General features: G+C 54.4%; 1 protein-coding gene across 1 annotated transcript; it reads left to right on the forward strand.

Moving 5' to 3' along the window:
• The first annotated feature begins 6,292 nt into the window (after positions 1–6,292).
• Positions 6,293–17,510, forward strand: GDF6 (growth differentiation factor 6). Its single transcript, XM_068933840.1, has 2 exons — positions 6,293–6,629; positions 16,597–17,510. Exons 1-2 carry the CDS (start codon positions 6,293–6,295, stop codon positions 17,457–17,459), a joined length of 1,200 nt encoding a protein of 399 aa, XP_068789941.1. The 3' UTR covers positions 17,460–17,510.
• Positions 17,511–19,524: the final 2,014 nt, after the last annotated feature.

The following is a 19,524-nucleotide window of genomic DNA, read 5'->3' on the forward strand; positions in this document are numbered from 1 at the left end:
ACCCATATATTGGTTCCTGCACTCATTGCTCCGAAGCAAGGAGCAGTCCTAGACGTATGGTCACTAAGCATTAAAGATAACAAATAGTGTAACTCAGCCTGCAAATGGAGGGCTGGTTCCCACCAAGGCTGAGGTCCTTTTGCGTCCAAAAATAGGAACTGTGGATACTCACCACTGAATTAAAAATGCTGAGTATCCTCTGGAGCTGGATTCATAGCTTATGGAAAGGCAGATTAAAAAGAAGACAACAAATTAAAGTGCCACCAAACTCTTCAGAACGGAGAAGACTGAAGCAAAGCAATAGCCTTTGCCTTTTAGCCTCCAGCAGCTGAAATTAGTTCTGTGGTGCTGTTCATGCGCTAAGGAGGTAAGCTGGTCCCATTCTGCAACTGGCAGCAGGATATACGTTGTTCAGAAACAACAGAAATTGTCTGAGTTAGCAGTGCAGCTGAGCAAATTCTAAATGACAGTAAAACTGGTGGTTCAGTTTATATAGCTGGTGCTCTGAAACAGAGATACAGATTACGACAGGTTAACGGGGATTGTGACATTCCCTATACATGTAAATAAACGCTGAATTTGAGAACCTCTGTTTTCCCAGAGCACTAGTAAATAAAACTATAACAGAGACCTCATGTAAAATAGCCATATGCTTATAATTACACAAAAACTGTAGATCCCCTGTGTGAAATTTCACATCTTTATTGCTTCTATTTTAATGTTTACAAAGTTAGTTGCAATTTTTCAAAAGCAAATCTGATCTGAAACAGGAAAGACAATTTCCTATGTAATTTTAATTTTCCGTGCCAGAATGAACAAAATAAGAACCATTCTCATATTATAAAGATCCTCACTTTCTCGTGCTTTCTATGCCACAGCTTGTTTCCCTGGTGGTAAGGGTGCGTTTTGAGGCACAGCAAACGCAGGAGCGGCTCCACACTTTGTGCCCGTATATTAAGTTTGTAACTGTGAGCAAGAGACAATACGGTTTCAATCTCAGACAGTAACAAAAATGCAGATTTACTCTCAGAGAAGCAGCATTGCCACTGACTCATGGCAAAATAAAACACAGTAAAAAGCATCGGTGTCACTTCGGGTTAGCCCTGTTGCTTTTCCCAACTTCTCTTGTGAAAAAAACTAAGAAACAAAGGCGGAAGCAAAATGAATAGAAATGTGAAAGTCCTTCACTGTATTGTGGAGCTGCAGAAATGTCCGCAGGGACAAAGCGCGTGGGACTCGCCGGCGCAGCCCTCCCGCCATGCTGCGCAGCCTGGTTACGGGACGGCCAGAAAGTGAAAGCGGACTTTTCCTGGAGGGCCACAAGATGGGAGTCAATTCAGATTTTCCTAAAGCAACCCTATTTATGTGAGCACGCTCTGAGTACTTTAGCCTCCTGCTAGTTCACAGTTTGACAGCTACAACGCTCAGTTAGATTAACTTTTGAGGTTTGCACACCAGTCCTGAGGCTGGACAGGCTGCGGTGAATGCACTAAGAATAAATCAATGATTTATTAATTAAGCAAAAAAGTCATATTTGACTGATGTGGTGGTCCAGAGGCAGACAGCAGAGAAGGGTACCAGCGCGCCGACTGCTCCTCTGAGGGTGCCCGTGCCACGGCCAAGGGCATGGGCCGCCGGGCAGGGAGAGGAGCGAGCGCTTTTCCCACCAGGGAAAGCAGATCTGCGTAAGGGAAGCAGCTTGCAGATCAAAATCAAATGCGAATTGTTCTGAAAAGGCAAATTGTTGCCAGAGCAGAGCACCGAAAAACAACATTTTCAGGAGCGCTGCGGTAAGGAAGCACAGTCGCTAGAAATATTTACTTCAGAAGCAATGGGAGCTTAATGCCTCAGATCTGGAGCTCTGAAAGACAAGTCCCGTTTTCAAAACTGAGGCTTGTAGGGGCAGTCGGCACATATGGGCTAAGAGGACATTTCAGAAAACGTTATGCTAACTGCTGTGCCAGTAGGAATCCCTACCCCCTGATTATATGATTTCAATACAGCCTTTTAGGAGCTTTTTGTGGCAAAGAGGGGAGAAGCCTGTATTTTGACTGCATATGTTTTCCAGTCTTCTTAATTGGGAATGATTTTGGTTCACAGAAATGAAAACATACAATGGATTATTCATGTTAAAATAAACCACAACCTAGCCGTAAGAAAAAGAGAGTAAGAGGGACTGTCTACAAACTGATACTCTTATACAAAGGCCACTTACACACCACAAGAAATCTTATACAAGCCCACAAAACAGAGTTAAAACGAGTGCTGCCTGGGCCGTGGGCCGACCACTTGCACAGGGATGAATTTTGACATTAGCCCTCAACACTACTGCTCACTTTAGGCTTATGACAAGAGAAATTTCCATTAGACTTCCAGGGGAGAAAATGACATTTGCTTTTAGCCATCTCCTGGGTTTCAAATTTTGCTTTTGGTGATTTTTTTTGTTTCCAAAACAGCAAATACACATGAAGAAAGAAATGTTAACATGTGAAAACTGTGTTCTAATGTAAGGAAATTTATGAAACTGTTAAAACTGCACTTTAGAAAGCTTCCACAAGTTACATTAGTTTGGAGAAATGTATATGAAATAAAAAATCATTCAAAAATTTTTATAATGCAGTTATAAAGTGAAACCTGGCCAATATTTATTGGTGACAAAACAGTAAGAAAATCATCTAAAACCCCCCTGCTATTATTCTTTTCTGATTGCTGCTGTTATTTTACTGTTCTTATTGCAGTTGCTGCCACTCTTGTGCCTTTTGCCGAGTTCTGCCACCCAGATCCCAAGTGTTTCACATGCCTTGATTAATTCTCACATTTGCCTGCGAGGTGAGTACTTTTGCCTGCATTTCACAGGTCCAGTTCCACACAGTTTTCTTCATATTAACCAAAACCGAAACTTCTGAGGATGGTTTGGTGGTATTTTCAAGTCACACATGCTAATCTGACTGCATAGCTGCATAACTGCTACATCTTCTCAGTTCCTTGTGCTCTGTCATCCACTTATCTCACTGACACGACAATTAACTGCATGCTCTTGGACAATGGCATTGTTTTGCCAAACGTCAATAGAGCAGCCTGCGCGATGGACCTTAATGCCAGGATAAATAGATAAAATAGCAGCACTGGCTACTTTATCATTATTAGTAGCAGTGTATGCTGGTGTGCAGTTCTGTCCTGGGATAAAACAGTGGGTAATAACATGCGGGTGTGCACATCAGACAGCTTCAGCACTCTCTGAAAGGTCATGGGAGTCAGTGGAAAGACTCCTGTTGACTGCAGAGGACTTTGAATGAAGGCAGAAAGCAGCCGCCCAAATCAATTTTAGAGAACGCATGAAAAGTGCCAAAGCAGCAGGTAGAAATGAAATCAACATGAGGGAGTTTGCTCTTGAGACCACTCGACCCTTGCAGCTCTGCATTAGTATGAAACCACCTTCCCTTGGGAGAAGAGGAGGCCAATGGAGGAAAAAGCTGAGAACAAAGAGAGAAGTGGAGAGACAAAGGGAGGAGAGAGCGAACAGCCAGGAACAGTGAGGGGACCCTGGAAACCAGCGGGGCGGGAGTGGGAAAGGGCAGCGATACAGCAGCAGCACTGGGGACCACAAGGAGGGGATGTGGAAAGTGGAACAATATGAGAAGGAAAATAGGACAATGAAATGCAGCACGATAGAAAAGAAAGAGCCTGGGGAACTAGGGTTGGGCAGAAGTTGGCAGAGAAGAAATTGGAGCTGGACAGCTGATTGGAGATAGCAGACAGGAGCGTGGAAAGAGTGAAGAGGGCACAGAAGGGGCAGAAGGAAACAAAAAAGTAAAGATAAGGCTCCGGAAGGAACTGGGTCATGGCAAGAAAAATAGCCAATGCTAAGTACAGAGCAGAAAGGATGGGAACAGCAAAGAGGAGCAGAAGTAACAAAAGTGAGGCACCAGAAAAGTGAAGCTGAAGGGAAAGGAGGAGGGGTGAAGGTCCCACAGCAGAAAGAACCTGATAAAAAGGAAGGGAAATGGTCGAGAGGGAGTATAGGAAGCCAGGGGATATGCAGGAGGAGTGAAAGCGTAATAAATAAAAGGGGGGTGGGGAGTGCAGAAAAGACAGGACGGAGTAACACGGGAACTGATTTTGCAGAACATTTGCTTCATTCCTGCACTGTCAGTGATACTCTTTTGTAGCCCTCTTTCTTCATAAATCATCCTCTCTCTACATCTATTCTACTGAAAAACAGTCGAGCCAACGGCTGTGTTCTCCAGGCCAAGTGACATGATGTGTCTCACATCCACATGGTCATATCCGAACTGCCGGCTGGGAACAGCCCCTGGCACAAGCTCTAACTTGAAACAGGCCTGAGCACAGTCTGGGAAAGTGCTAGTTGGCCTGGGCCAAAACCACAACAAGGAACAAGCTAAGAAATGTGTGGAGGGTCACAGGACAGTGCTTGAGCCCCTGCCCTGGCCTTATTTTGTTCCCTAAAGGAGAGCTAGTCTCTGTGACTTGGAGCCTGAACCTCATGTTTGCTTTGAATATCTCCTTCCTGGTCGTTGTCTCTCCTAGCATCTCTCCCAGGAGCTGGAGAGCAAGATGGGACTGAGCTCCCCACAGGCAAACGGGGACCTCCTGCCATAGATGTCGGATCCATATGCCCTGGCTCACTCTGCCTTATCTCACTGAGGCGTGTGACGCACTGGGAGTAGTGCCAAAAGCCCAGGCATGAGTTGCCCTGTCTTGGTGGAAAATGAGAAGCAGAAAGAAAAAGACAAGAAAGTCCAGTGTATGACTGCATGGCCCATGAAGAACAGCTGCTCATGGAAGAGCGCAGTCAGAGATGTCAGATTCAACCTGGGGAGAAAGCCAAATTCCCTTTATTTACTATAGACTGAGCTTTAACTGTTAAGTGCATACACCTCTCAGGCTGCAGCATGTCTCACTGCAAAGAGAGGAAAATCCCATACTGGTAGGGAAGGGGCAGATAGCAGATAGGGTGGGAAGCAGTGGAGGATGGAGGAAAGCAAGGAAAGATCAGGAGAGGAGAGTGAGAAAGCTCGGCATAGGGCAGAGGAGAGCAGTGCGGGGAAGCAGAGGTGGGTGGAACATGGTGAGAAAGGGGCACCAAACAGAAACAGTGACATGATTTAGGCAGGAGAGCTAGAAGGAGGTCAAGAAAAAGCAAAGAGGGAGCAGAACGCATAGGATAATGCAAGCTCATTGCCACACTTTGTCCAAGGCTGCAAACCCTACATATGTAGCTGGAGGTGATAATGTGAACAGTTGACGCAGCTCTTATAATGGGGGATGCACCTCTCTCAAAACCCAAGAAGGGCCGAGTGAATCCTATTTCTTCTACATGTCTCTCTCCTGCCACGACCAGAACAGCAGGATCTGGTGCCCTGCTTGGAGGAGGTTTTCTTGCCCGCTCCAGGCTGACCCACTTCTCTCTTTTTGGGGCTGCCTATTCATCCCTGCCCAGTGCTGCTCTGTCCCAGGCCCCATCTGGCACTATGCTCCTCTCAGAACAAGGCCCTCTTCGTGGCCACCCAGACGTTAAGAGATTGAGGACAGTCTCTGGGTCTTCATTCCTGCACTTTCCCTCTCCACTTTCCCAAGTCGCAGAGGACTGCCTCAAGACTGCTGCTCGTTGGGCCCTAGTGTGTCTTGTTGGGAGACCCTCCACTTGGGGCCAAGTTCTCGGGGTTGTGAAACTCCCGCTTCGTGCCAAGTTCTCCAGCACATAGCCAAGCAAATATGAAGAGCTCCTTCCCAAGAGGCACAGACTTCACCTGGAAGGATCAAAGCGCTGGCCGTGTTGTAGCTGAGGAGAAGCGGCACCAAAGGATGACGGCAAGAGCTGCTGCAGAGACGTGCAACATCCTGCCCTGGCTCTGGCAGGGGCATGTGCCACTTATGTCCTCCCCACCTGTGGAGCCTGCAGGGAAGAGGGCAAGAGGAGACCTCCCTCTCCACGGACGAAGCCCCGCAACTGCGGAGGAGCTCCCCTTGGCGCAGCAGGCCCTTCCTGGGCAGCCTCTATGCCCGTGCTGCGGACCCCCCCCCCACTGGGATCCCCGCTCCCCTCCGCCCCCCGCGCCCGCCGCCGCCGGCGCGGGGCACCCAGCCCGCCCCGCGGGGGGGGCGGGCCGCGACGGGGCGGGCCGGGCCGCGGCGGGGCGGGGCGGGCGGCGCCGGGCCGGGCCCGCCCGGGTGCAGTCCCCGCGCCGCGCCGCGCCGCCGCGCAGTCCCCGCCGCGCCGAGGGCCGCCGGAGCCGCACGTCGGGCCGCCGCCGTCCCGCCGCCGCTCGCTATGAATGCGCGCCGGGCCCTGCTCTCCGCCGCCTTGCTCGCCAGCCTCCTCTGGGATTTACCGTGCTGCCGCCCGGCGTCCCTCCCCGCCGCCGCGGAGCTCGCCGCCCCCTCCAAGGGCGGGCGGGGCCGCAGGGTGCCGCGGTCCCCCCGGGAGAGCCGCCCGCGGCAGGGGGGACACGCCGGGGGCCGGGCGCCCCCGCGGGCGGAGCCCCACGAGTACATGCTGTCTCTGTTCAGGACCTACTCCATCGCGGAGAAACTGGGCATCAACGCTAGCTTTTTTCAGTCCTCCAAGTCCGCCAACACCATCACTAGCTTTGTAGACCGGGGACGAGGTAAGTTCGGCGGGACACGGCCGCCCCCACCCCCGACGTGCGGCCCCTGGCCGCCGCGCTCCGCTGCCGCGCCGCTGCGAGCCGCCTTGCCGCGGAGCCGGGCGCTGGAGAGGCAGGCAGCGTGTCGCTTTAGCGATTTTTTTTTTCTCCTTGGTGTTACAGAAAGGTGGATCTTTTGGTAAACTGTGGATTGCTTTATTTTTTTAAAGCAAACTGGCCCGCAGCGGTAAACCCGGATTGCAGCGGTCGTAAATGCTGCGTGCGAGAGAAACACGCGTGTTCGTTTGTGAATCCGCAAGGGATAGTGAAAAACAACCCCTAGATGCGCGGGCGCAGTTTGGGTGTAAAAGCAACCTTGAAAAATTGCTCTTCTGGTTTATTTCCGTCTGCCAAAGAAAGGATCTCTCTTATCGCTTCAGCTGTAAGGCAAATATAAAGTTCAAACTGACCGAGGGCAAACATTTGCTGCCTAAAGCTGCTCTAATGTAGGGTTGCTTTACCAGGATTACCTAGAAGAGCACCAGCCGCGACTCAGAGCGCTCGGGCTGGGAAGCAGCGGTTGCTCGGGCTCGCTCAAGAAGCGCCGGGTTGGTTTGCGGAGAGGCCTCTTGAAACACAGGTAACTCCCGGCCCCGAGCTTCCCCGACGGAGCGGGCAGAGCGGCTCGCAGCGCGGCTCCGCTGGGGCTGCCAAGGCGCCTTCTGCTCGCCGTCTGCTTCGGGGCCGGATCCTGCGCCTGGTAAGCACTGAGGAGGAGAGATTAACCCCCATCTATCCCCGGGCGGCGGGCAGTGGCGGCAGGTCAGCGCCTCCGGCCCCTCGGCTCTGCGCTCCCCGGGGCAGCGGGGCTGTGTCCGGGCGGCCAGCCCGGAGCAGGCAGAGGCGCAGGTACGACGGGGCGGGCCGCACCGGCCCACCCGGGACCCAGCCGTGCCTCCCCTCCAGGGGCACCTCCGCGACGTGCAGCCCCGGCCAGGCCCTTAATCTGCTTTTCCTCCTTGTGTTGTAGCTTGTATTCTGGGCAGCGGGCGGAGGTTTCTTGGGGATCCAGAGAAAAACAGAACTCCTCTTACCTCCTCCCAGCCCCAACTCTTTTTACATTATCCTGGCTTGGTAGCCATTCATGACAGACTAATTAACTGGTTCTTAATGAGCGTTGTACATTCTTTCCTCCCCTCTTCCTAGTTTTAAGACCCTCCCCTGCGTCGCTGCCCTCTCCCGGGAGCCTTCCCCGGCTACCTGCCGCGGCGGGCCGCGCAGGCACAGCGAGCCGCCGCGGCCGCCGGCTCAGCAGCTGCTGCCAGCCCCGAAAAGCCCGCTCACTTCCTCCGGGCCACACCGATTCCTGGGCAAAACGCAGCGCTGAGAAAGCCCCTCCGCAGCTGCCCCGAGCTGCTCACGCACAAAACCAAACCAAACGCGAGAAGCCGCTCCACCACCTCGCTCCCCGAGCGCGCAGCCCTCTCCCCGCCCCAGCGCCCCCAAACGCGGCGCGGGGCCGAGCTCAGCCCCCCTCCCCGGCGCGACCCCCGGCGCTGCGCCTGCCTGGGCTCGGGCTGCCCCGCGGCGCGGTTCGGCCGTCGGGGCCGGCAGCGCGGCGGGCGCGGGGAAGGGCGCAAGGTTGTGCCCCCCCCCCCCCCACGCCGGTCGGAAGCGCCCAGCCGTTTGCGAGGGAGAGGGGGCACGAAGATTTGCTTTCCGCCTTCGCCCTACGAAGGATGTTTTCTTCATCGTTGTTTAAAAAAAAGGGGGGGGGGAATTCGCTCTCTAGAAATACGGTTTCGAAAGTTCAGCCGTAAAAATGACCCCACTCCCTTTCCTCGTAGGAGAGGAAATGGGGTGCTAATTCTGCAAGCCGCAGGGGAAAAAAGCCGCATTCGAGATCATCTTATTCTTGATAACCAGAAGAAAGACAGTTAATTTAACAAATTTAGCTCATCTTGCTGCATGGGAGATTCTACTCCGAGGGAAGTGATTTGCGAACAGGAGTCCTGGTTTGATTAAGAAAAAGCCTCACTTTTCCCCATTGATTTTGATTTGATGTGTCACAGGCTGTGACCTTCTGCTGGACCTTCTGAGGGTTGCTTAGCATCAAGCCACTGATTGGAATATTTCAACTCAGTGATCTAATTGAGTGTTCATGTCATAACATATCAAATATTGTCTAGTCTCCCATAATGAAGTGGACCAGCCAATGGCACATCACCAAAAACTTCAAGAGAACTTCCGTTCCTCTGAAGTGGTAGCTATTTTACTGCCCACCTCCCTGTGGGCTCCTAGCCCAGTTAATTGGCGAGCTGGAGTTGTGCTGATGATGAACAGTCTTTGCTCAGGGAAAGCGGAGGGGGGAAGTTTCTGTCAATTCATTCGCAGACAATATAGCCGCCCAAATTGACCCAATTAGATGGGCTGCTCTTTACCTAAGGAGGAGACGACCGTGGCCATACCTTGTCTGCTCGCATGGCATCCTTAATTGCAGGATTTCGGGGGATAACAACAGAGGGAGGAGTATTAAAGCGGCTTTCGGTCGTACCGAGAAATGCACTTCCCGAACGGTTTGGGCTTGTGTGCGTGCGTGTTCCTGAGAGGTTTTCAAGCTGAAGTTAGCCGCGGGAAAGGGGCTGTTAAAAACGAAGCTCGGCAATGATGTGCGGGGCGCTGGTGGGTTAGTGGCGGAGCAGAGCCGCAGGACGAGCCGCAGGGCTGCACGTCGCACCCCAAACCCTCCGCCAGCACCTCCGTCCCAGGGTGAGACGGGAAGAGCAGCTCGGTGCAGACACCAGCCATTTACTCCTCTTCGCATGTTGTTTCTTTCTTTCCTCCCTAAGCTAATAAGATCGCTTTCAGGCTAGTTTGAGAGCGAGCAAAGCCACACTGCGACAGAAAAGCGTTACAAAAAGAGTGCAGAAAGGGGGGAGAGGGTTGGCGAGTCCCCCTTCTCCACCCCCTCCCGCCCCCCACTCGCTCCCCCTTGTTACGGTCGCAAGATCAGACAGGACCTAGCTGAATGTAGGAAAATTACTGTTGGCACATGAAGTAACTCATTAAAACGCAGATGGTGCTCTCGCTGGCCTCAGGACCCCCAGCATTGGAGCTCCACAGTAAGGCAGGACAATTAGGAACTGCAAGGACTCCGCCAGGCAGGAGAAAAGGGAGCGGGAGGGAGCTGCAGAAGGGAGCTGTAAACAAGCAAACCCGCAAATGGCGAGAAACGCGGCACGGCTCGGAGCAAACCGAAAACAAAAAATAAATAACCGCGGGGTGAGGGAGCGCGATTTTCAAAGGGATCTCCCGTGAGAAGCAAAACCCACAAGGGCAGGCTGCCGTAGCTTGAGCTCACATTTCCCTTTTGTGTCTGCAAAGCTTCGCGAATCTGCGTTACCGCGGAGGTCGTTCCAGATACGAAAAGTTAAGCTCTGCGTATGAGGGACGGAAACTGAAATCGGTCGAGATCGTCTCCTTTCCCCCTCCACACTTTTCTTTCTGCAGCTTCGTGTTCCGCTTGAGAGGCAGTTTACTCAGATGGGCAGGGGTCTGATGATCGTTATTTCGCTATTCCCATTAGGGCACGAAGGGAGTGAAGAGAGGGAGCAGGAGGAGGAAGGGGAGATCCCATGTGCAGAAGCTGGAAATGGCCCGGCTGTTCATGTGGCAGAAGAAAAGAGCATAAATCCCACTTGAAGTTCATCTAGTGCAACATGTTTATGCAAAACAGCGGGTTTCTGGGTGGACCGAAAGCTGCAATATAGTGTAATCTGCGCAGCGCCTTTGCCCAGGCAGTGTTGTCGTTGGCAGAAGGAAAATGAAATATAAGCAGGGAAGTATTTTAATGGGGAAGGAGGGAATTCACAACTGTTAATTATTTGGTGACCTTGTATTTGATTTGTTTGAGCCCCTTATAAAAACACTAATGCAGACCAGACGGCCGGAGCGCGGCAGCGAGCAGCCGCCTCCAACTCGAGCCGCGCGCCCGGGTAAGGAGCGCGTATCCCGGCGCGGCGGCCGCTCCTCCGCGCCCGCGGAGTCCCGGAGCGCCATCGGGCCGCCGTGCCCCGCGGGGCTCCGCCGCCGCGCACGCAGAGGGGTCGGGGAGGCGACTGCGCTCCGCACTGCGGGATTTTGTTCTTTTGTTTTTTCTCTCTCTCTGCTGAGGATGCGGGAACTGAGCGGAGGGCTAAGAGGGGCCGAGGGAGGGAGAGGAGGGGATGGAGGGTGCCGAAGGCTCGGCGTGGTCGTTTCCAAAGCAGTTGCCGGACGACTCTTCTCCTCCTTTTGTCATACAGGAGTCTTTGTTTGGCTTGGTTTGGTTTGATTTGGTTTGGTTTGGTTTCTTTTGCGAGCGCTCTGCGAGCAGAGGCGCGGGGATCTGGGCAAAGAAGTGAAAGGGAAGGGAAGGGTGGTCTAGGCGAAAGCAGAGCCCCGCCGCGCCCCGGGGGCGCAAGCCCTGTCCTCTGCGGTGGGAGACGCAACTCCCGCGGCCGCGCCGAGGCACAGGTCGCTCCGCGGGGCGCTGCGGAGCCCTGGAGCCGCTCCTGCTCGCGGGAAGGGGATCATTCAAAATGTGTCAAGCAATTCCGATGGCTCGTTTCGGACTCGATCCTACTTTTTTTTTTTTTAACCTAGAAAAAACCGTTGGCGAGGCTTGCTAGGAAGCTGCATTTATTTTGAGGGACGGGAGGATCCTGCCCGTCGTTTCGGGTGGGTTTCTCTCCCGCCGCCCGCGGGGCGATGCCGCAGCGCCGGCCGAGCGGGCCGCCACGGGGAGCCGAGCGGGCCGGGGGGACCCGGGGCAGCCCCAGCCGGCCTGCTGCCGCCTCGGCACCCCGGCGCTGGGCAGGGCTGCCGGGCGCCTCGCTTCCTCGTCTTCCTCCTCTCTCCGCAGTCCTTTAAGAGAAGAGAAGCTGAACGGGGAAATGCTCGTTTCTTTGCGCTCGCTGCTCTGTCGCTTCCGGGCTGGGCTGGCAGTCCTTGCGTGCCCGAAATCTGGTCTCTGAGCGGGAGGGGTCGTTTCAGTCCTCGCTCGTTGTGGTCAGATCTGTATGCTGTGTTGATGCATCCCGGCGCTTCCAGATTTATCTCTCAGAAGTATCCTCCAAAGCGTCCTCTTTCTCCTTTCCTTAGCTCCGAGAGCTGGAAACTCATTCAGTGCAGTTTTTGCAACATGAATAACGTTTTGGGGCGGCAGGTCTGGGAGAACATGATTTCTCGTCGATCGAAGTATTTCGGGTAGCGAAACGGTCGCAAACGGGGATGGGGACGGGGACTCGGTTAATGTCTATCACGGCAGGTAGAAACCCCCCAGGAAAGCCCCTCTCCGCCTCCGCACCCCTTGTGGGGCGGTTGCCGGCGGAGAGGGGCTGCCAGGGCTCGGGGCCGCCCGGCCCCGCGGGATACCCGCGGGCGCTGCCGCCGGCGAAGCGCCGGGACCGGCCCGCGGTGGCAGCGCCGTGGCCGGTCGGTGACCGGTGGGCGGCTGGGCGGCTGCAACCAGAGGCTGAAGTTTGCTCCTGGGATTTCGAAACGAGGTAGGAAGCGGCTGTCGAGGAGAGCGGGTGGCCGAGGATGCCGCCGCAGAACGAAGCCAGCGTTGCCGGGGCAGATACAGCAAAGCGGTGATCAAAGGTATACTGCAGCCATGTGCCTCCCCGCTCAGGGGAAAAAATGGAAACAGCCCTCCATTAGTTTGCTCAGATTTTGGCAGGATTAGGAGCTCGTTCTAGGAAGGTGTGGTCTTTCCCAGTTACTTGATAGCGAGGCGAACGAAACATTTAAATCTAATTACCCGATGTAATAAAAAACCACGGCGAGGCAGGCGCTCCAAGATGTGGAATTCAGACTCGGCGAAATACCACACATGGAGAGGCAGCCTCTTGTTTCCCCAGCTCGGGTAATGCTCCGAAAGAAATACCTGTCAGCGTTGTGACTCTGCAGACAATGTGTGGGCAGCCTGTCACAATTACGGGGGATATATGTTTTAATTTCCAGATTATTGTTGAGCGAGCGTCTGCAAAGGGTCTTTAAACTGCAAATGTGCTTTTGGTTTGCGAGTTTAAATATGGCTTGAAAGAGAATTTGGGAATGGGAAAATTCTTCTTGAATGTGGTTTGGGTATAATTTGCAATGATGTAAAGTTAAGATCTGAGCCCTGATGAATTGGCTGGGAGCCCGGTACCTGATCTGCCATGAAAAGGGAAACTTTGTGTAGCCTTCGTTAACCCCCGGCTTGCCTCGAAGCCCAGGCTGCCTGTTAGAAAGTGAGGCTGGGAAGCAGGAGGTGATTCACACACGGAGTTAAAGGAAACGTCCCAATCCAGCAATGAATTTAACCTTGGAGATGATAAAACCGCCTCCACCGCAAAGCGGAGGAAACCCGCGTAAGAGGCGGGCGGGAGCCCGGCGCAGCCCCCCGGCGGCATGACCGCCCCAAAAAGCACCAGGGCATGCCTGTTTCCCAGGACACTATGGGAAGGGCAGATCTGCGTGTGGTTGCTTTCCTCCCCCACCAGGGACACATGCTTTAATTCCGGCTAGATCTTTTCCCCTCTTCTGCCCCCTCCCTGCCCCCAATATTTTATCTTCTCCTGAAAAATAAACAATAGAGAGTCGAAATAATAATACTTATTACGTAACTAACATTCATCTAAATTAACAATACAAATCTAAACACATCCCTTCAGTCCATTTTCTGCAATATGGCTCTCCCCTGCCCAGCTGGATGAGAGATGCCTTTGCTGCTCTCTGCAAATGTTTCAGTAACAGCAATAACAATAATAACATCCTCAGCTGGCCTGAGAAAAAGGCGGATCTGGAACTGGCTGTTTGAAACCACGCATTTCACCCTAGCCACTTCTTTGGTTTAAATGAAAAAAAAAAAAAAAGAAGAAGAAGAAGAAGAAGAAGAAGACGACAAGTCCCAAGACGTGTGTGATCCTCACACAAAGGGAGAGAGAAAGCCAGGGTGTCCTCGCATGTTCATTGTTACCGCTCCCTTTGTGTGGTGGGAAAGCAGCAACTTCGCTGGAAGAAGGCTTCCAAAAACCAGATCCATCTCTCCCCGAGTCCGGGATCCCTTAGAGTTACTTCTTTCTCCTCCGTCCCTCCTCTGCTTTTCCCACCCTCTTGACTGCGTTGGGAACGAGCCAATAATAGTTTAGGATTATGTATTCATCTGCAATTATTAGGTTACAAGAGTGAATAAATAGTGTTTATCTGATCGGATTCAAAGCTGCTTATTTGAAATAACCGGGATCCCTGCCCCTTTTTGATAAAGGAGCGAGTGACAGGAATTGTATGAGTTGCTGGGAATTTTTGACCGAAGGGTCGGTGTTACCTAAACCTGGCTTTGCGACCTGCTTACCCAGGGGCACATTTCTCTAGCTGTCGACCATGCCCCGCAGCGTGGCGTGCCAAACGACGCGGAACCACGGAGCCAGCCGGAGCGGGAATGAAAATCGTTCAAACTCCGCATAGCTGGAAGTTCAGAACACGTTGTTTGAGAGTAGGTTTTAAATGTACCCTCCAAAAAGCCCCTGATAATCTCAGGATCGGGGCTGACTTGCCCCGCTACCCCGCCGAATAAGAATCTGCCGACCCTTTATAACCCCGGACGTGCCGCTTTCAGCGACAGGGACCCGCCGGGAGATCCGCCGTTCCGCGTTCCCCTCCGTGCCTGGAAGTCGCCCCCGACGGCGCCGCGCTCCCACCTGGGCGCCCCCGCGCAGAGCGGCTGCCGCCCCCCGCACCCCGAAAAGCCGGCGGCCGCGCTCCTCCCCGTCCCCTTGTCCCGGGACAGCAGGGGGGGGCTAGGGGGTGGCTGTAGGATGGGGATGCGTGTTTGGCTCCGGAGAGACACCACGGGGCTGGAGGCACAGCTCCCCCCGACCTCCACCCCATCCTTAAAGGGGAGTACCAAGCAGGACGAGCATCCCCTTTGAAACCAAGCCTAAGGACCACCCCCCTCCCCCCCCGGCCCCAGCAGAAGAACAGCTCGAAAGAGGAGCTGTGCCCAAGCCCGGCTCTGCTCACACCGTAAAGCCGGGGTGGGAAGAGGCTGTTCTCGTTCCCCCGAGGGTCCCTGGAGCCAGCGGAGAAAGGTGGGAGACAGAAAGCCCTCCAGAGCTCTGCCGGGGCCAGGAGATCTGTCTCCGCCGTCTCAGATGCCCTCTCTTCTGCGGCTGAGCGCAGCGCGGGGCGCAGTGAAAGTGAAATGCGAGGAGGAGGAGGAGGAGGAGGGGGGAGGCAGGGCACTGCTGGAACCCGGCACATTCTTGCTCGAGGAATGCACATCCCCGAGCGCGGGAGAAGCCGAACCGCGAGAAGGGGGAAATACACCCCCAAACCAACATGCAACCCTAAGGCCAAATCCTGCTCGGGTCCCTGCAGTGAATGTAGACAGCTCCCGCCGGATTTCACTTTTCTTTTCAGCGGATCGTTTTAGCAGCTGTTGTGGTCACCTGTTTTGTTGTTACCGGTGTTGTTTTTGTTTTGTTTTGTTTTTTTTGGGGGGGAGGGTGCTTTTGCAGACTCGGTGGCGCGGGGTGCGCGGCAGGCAGGGCTTTCCCAGCCTGCGGGGGGAGGCAGCCCGGGGGTGCTCCTCGCCGGGTGATCTCCGCTGGGAAAGGCGCAGCCAGGCTGGGGGAAAACGGCGGAATCTCAAGTGGAAGGCGGGGGCTGGGACTGTCCAGGCCTCGGTCCAAATTCCCGGGGATGCCTAAAGGAACTGACCTATTTACGCAGCGCTTGCCCTGACACACGGTCACGGCGGAGATGAAGGCGCGGTGCAGCGACGCCGGCAGAAGGACGGGGATCGGGTCCGACCCTAAACTCCCTCTCCCCGATGACCCTGCGCGCCAGGCTGGGGGCGAGGAGGGGCGCCCGGCCGGCTCTGCGGAGGATGAGGCAAGGGCTCTGCCCGGCGCGCAGGCACTGCTGCACGCTGCCCTGCCCCGCGGGCGGCGGGCACCCTCTTCCCCCAGCAATTCCCACTGTCCCCATTGAACTCCACGCTCGGTCACCGTGGTCGCGTCTTTGGGAACAGGCAGCGGCGCAGGGCGACTTTCGAGTATGCTAATCCGTGTTGATTAACTGTATGTTAATCCGCACTGATTTGTACATTGCTTTGGCATGTCTGAAAGGTCTTGGCTTGCATCAATCATCCAGCTGTCCCTGCTGCCCCTAAGCGGGGTCCCCCAGACCTATCAGGGAGACCTGAAGTTGTGAGATACACTGATTAGAAATAGCAATGACCTTTGAAATCAATAAATAACAGGGAGCTGTGTATTTCTTTAGTCTCCGTTTCTACCTCTGGAGGAGGCTGAGCTTGGAAAAGCGGCGAGGGGCTGCGGAACAGAGGCTCCAGTGACACTTTTACTATTGAAATATACACAAGCTTTACTAGCTCCTGGGGAAACCCAGGGGCTTTGGGAATTTTTGTATTGGCCAGGTTGTAAACATTTTATTGGAAAGCAGCTCAGGGGAATCTGGTTTGCTTTCTGCGCTGCACTTGGTGCACGAATGTGTCAAAAAAGAAGTCCAGGTTTTCCTCCTGGAGCAGAATATATATGTGCGTGTATATAACGCGAGCACCGGCGCGTTACCGTCCCGCACCGGGGCCGCGGGTGTGCGCGGAGCGGGGGCTCCCGCGCCCTGCCCCTAGGGCGGCTGCGGGCCTTTCCATACCTCTCCTCCCTCCTTCTCTCCTCCTTTCCCTCCCGCCCGCTTGGGAGGGAGCCGCGGGGACTGCCGGGCCGGGCCGGGCCGGGCCGGGCCGGGCCGGGCCGGGCCGGGGCTGGGGCTGGCACCGGGGCCGGGGCCGAGCTGGGGCCGGGGCCGGGGCCGCCCCGGCGCGGGGGGCGGCAGGAGCGGCCCTACCTGGCACCCCGCGGCGCTGCCCGCCCTTCCCCTCCCGGGAGACCTCTCGGAAGATCCCCTTGAGTGAAACTGACTGTAATTATTTTTTATCTCGCAGACGATCTCTCGCCCACTCCTTTAAGGAGACAGAAGTATTTGTTTGATGTATCGACCCTCTCAGACAAAGAGGAGCTGGTGGGGGCCGAGCTGCGGCTCTTCCGCCGGGCCCCCGGCGGCCGCCCGCCGCCGCCCGCCGCCCTCTCGCACATGCAGCTCTTCCCTTGCCTCTCGCCGCGGCCGCTGGACTCCCGCACCCTGGACCTGCGGGCGGCCCCGGCCGCCGGCTGGGAGGTCTTCGACGTGCGGCAGGGCCTGCGGGGGCAGCGGCCCTGGAAGCGGCTGTGCCTGGAGCTGCGCGCCTCGGCGGGCGCGCAGCGCTGGCTGGACCTGCGGAGCCTGGGCTTCGGGCGGCGGGTGCGGGCGCCGCAGGAGCGGGCGCTGCTCGTGGTCTTCAGCCGGTCGCGGCGCGGCAGCCTGCTGGGGGAGCTGCGGGCCGAGCTGGGCCCGCCGCCGCCGCCGCCCGCCGCCCTGCGCCTCTCGGCGCGGCGGCAGCGGCGCACCGCCTTCGCCAGCCGCCACGGCAAGCGGCACGGCAAGAAGTCCCGCCTGCGCTGCAGCAAGAAGCCGCTGCACGTCAACTTCAAGGAGCTGGGCTGGGACGACTGGATTATCGCCCCCCTCGAGTACGAGGCCTACCACTGCGAGGGCGTCTGTGACTTCCCGCTGCGCTCCCACCTGGAGCCCACGAACCACGCCATCATCCAGACCCTCATGAACTCCATGGACCCCGGCTCCACGCCGCCCAGCTGCTGCGTGCCCACCAAGCTGACGCCCATCAGCATCCTCTACATCGACGCGGGCAACAACGTGGTGTACAAGCAGTACGAGGACATGGTGGTGGAGTCCTGCGGCTGCAGGTAGCGGGCGGCCCCCGGCGGGAGCCGGGCTCCCTGCGGCCGAGCTGCTCCGCGGCGGCGGATCTGGGCCGCCCGCCGGCCAGCGTCGTCGGGGCGAGGAAAGCGGCGCCCGCCGGCCGCGGCCCGGCGCCCCCGGCGGCGCCGCCCGACGGGGCGGGCGGCAGCGCGGGGCCGAGGCGGCCGGGCCGGCCCGCACGTGGGGGCCGCCGCCTCCCGCCCACCCTCCGCGGCCGGGCCGGGCCCGCGGGCGGTGGCAGCGAGCGAGCGGCCCCGGCGCTGCGGTGAGGGACGGGCGCGGGGCCGAGGCGCGCACCTGCGGCGGCAGGGGCCTCGCTGGGGGAGGAGGGAGCGAGCGGGGCGGGGAGGCCCCGCACGCAGCCCCTGGGCCGGGTTTATCTGGCGATCTGTCCCTCCTGCCGACGGGGCGGCAACTCGCCGAGCCACAGGAACGGCCGGGGGAGGGAGCGGGAGCAGACGGACCCCTGGCTCTGAAGTTTCTCCGAAAAGGGCTGTTTCATTTCTGCCCTCTCTCTTTCACATTCCTGCAAGATTACCGGCCAGAAATAGCCTACGGCCACTCCCCCCTCCCTCAAAGGAGAAAAAAAAAGAGAGAGAAAAGAAAAAAAAAAAAAAGAATTGTTGGAGATTGTAATTACCAGTTAGGTTATATTTTAAGACAGTAATGAAAAACTGTGAAAAGAGCGAAGTGTTGCAGAAAGCACGGCCGGGGGTGAATGGGAAAGGAAACTCCTTGGAGTCCTCGAAGAGCGCAGCAATGTAATCAACAGGTTCGCTAGGAAGCTCCAGCCAGGTACCTCTGTCAACCTGCAGCAGTATTATATGCCAACGTCGTGCTGGAAAAGGCATTTATGTAAAATTTCTGTTTCTTTCCCACCTGTGGTCTCAGCTATGGCTTCACCTGAAGAAAGTGCACTTCGAAGCATGCCTAGCCCTTTCTTAATGTAACTATGATGTTTGTATTTTCAGGCTTTCCCCCACTGATTTCTAGAATTGTTAGCTTATCTGGTTTTGCAGAGCTACAAACTGGTGAAAAAGAGAGATAGAGAGAGAGAGAGAGAGAGAGAGATAGAGAGAGAGAGAGAGAAGAGAATAATAATATAAAATGATAATAAAAAGACTCGACCAGAAGCAATAATTTAAAATGCACATTTTGCTTTGGATGCACTGTTGTTCATATAAAAGTTGTAAATATTTGTTTATTTAAACAGACTGAAAAGTGCAAAATGGAGATGAACAACATGCATTTCTTTTTTAATGTACAAAACATTATATGCACTCAAAATGTTATAATTTCTAATATTTTTTAAAGTTTATATTTGAGTTGTACAGAATTAAGCATTAATCAAATATTTCATTCTTACTTAACATTATCGTTGTCTTAAAATATTATTACAAGATTTAAATTCTGTGCTAATAACGGAGGAAAAAAAACCCCCTTTTTACTGTCTACCTCACTATAATGCAAGTATTTACAACTCTAAAGTTATCTGAGGTAAATTAATATTCAGAACATTTTTACAGTACACCTTTACTGGACGATACTACAACTATTACTGTATTATTAAACTTTTTTTTTCAAAAAGTCATCTTGCTTTTATATGTTCTATTATTTGACTAAGTAATTATGAGTTCTCAAGTAAACATTGGCTCCAGTTGTCAAATGCTGTCGAGCTAAGTTGGAGTAGGTGCCACTTTAAGACTTACCTAAAGCCATTCTTCCTATCCGAAGACTTTTTATATGCGCATAAGATTTTTAGTTTCTTCTTTGGTATGTGCTGGTGACATAAATATGCAAGCAGTTGCATTATGATTTTATGCATTTTATGCAGTGATTTATGTTAATGTACTGGGGGAATGCATTAAGTGGAAAAAACATCAGGCAAGCATTTGTAAATATCATCTGTACCGGGCACATTTATATACACTGTATTACGATGACGAGCAAAAGATAATGAATGTTTTATAAATAATATTTATTTTTGATGCAATGGGTAATATATTTATTAAATATTTCCTGGTTATCTCTTAGATAATGAAGAACTATTCAA

Source organism: Struthio camelus, chromosome 2 (assembly GCF_040807025.1).
Source record: "Struthio camelus isolate bStrCam1 chromosome 2, bStrCam1.hap1, whole genome shotgun sequence".
In the NCBI taxonomy this organism is placed as follows: domain Eukaryota; kingdom Metazoa; phylum Chordata; class Aves; order Struthioniformes; family Struthionidae; genus Struthio; species Struthio camelus.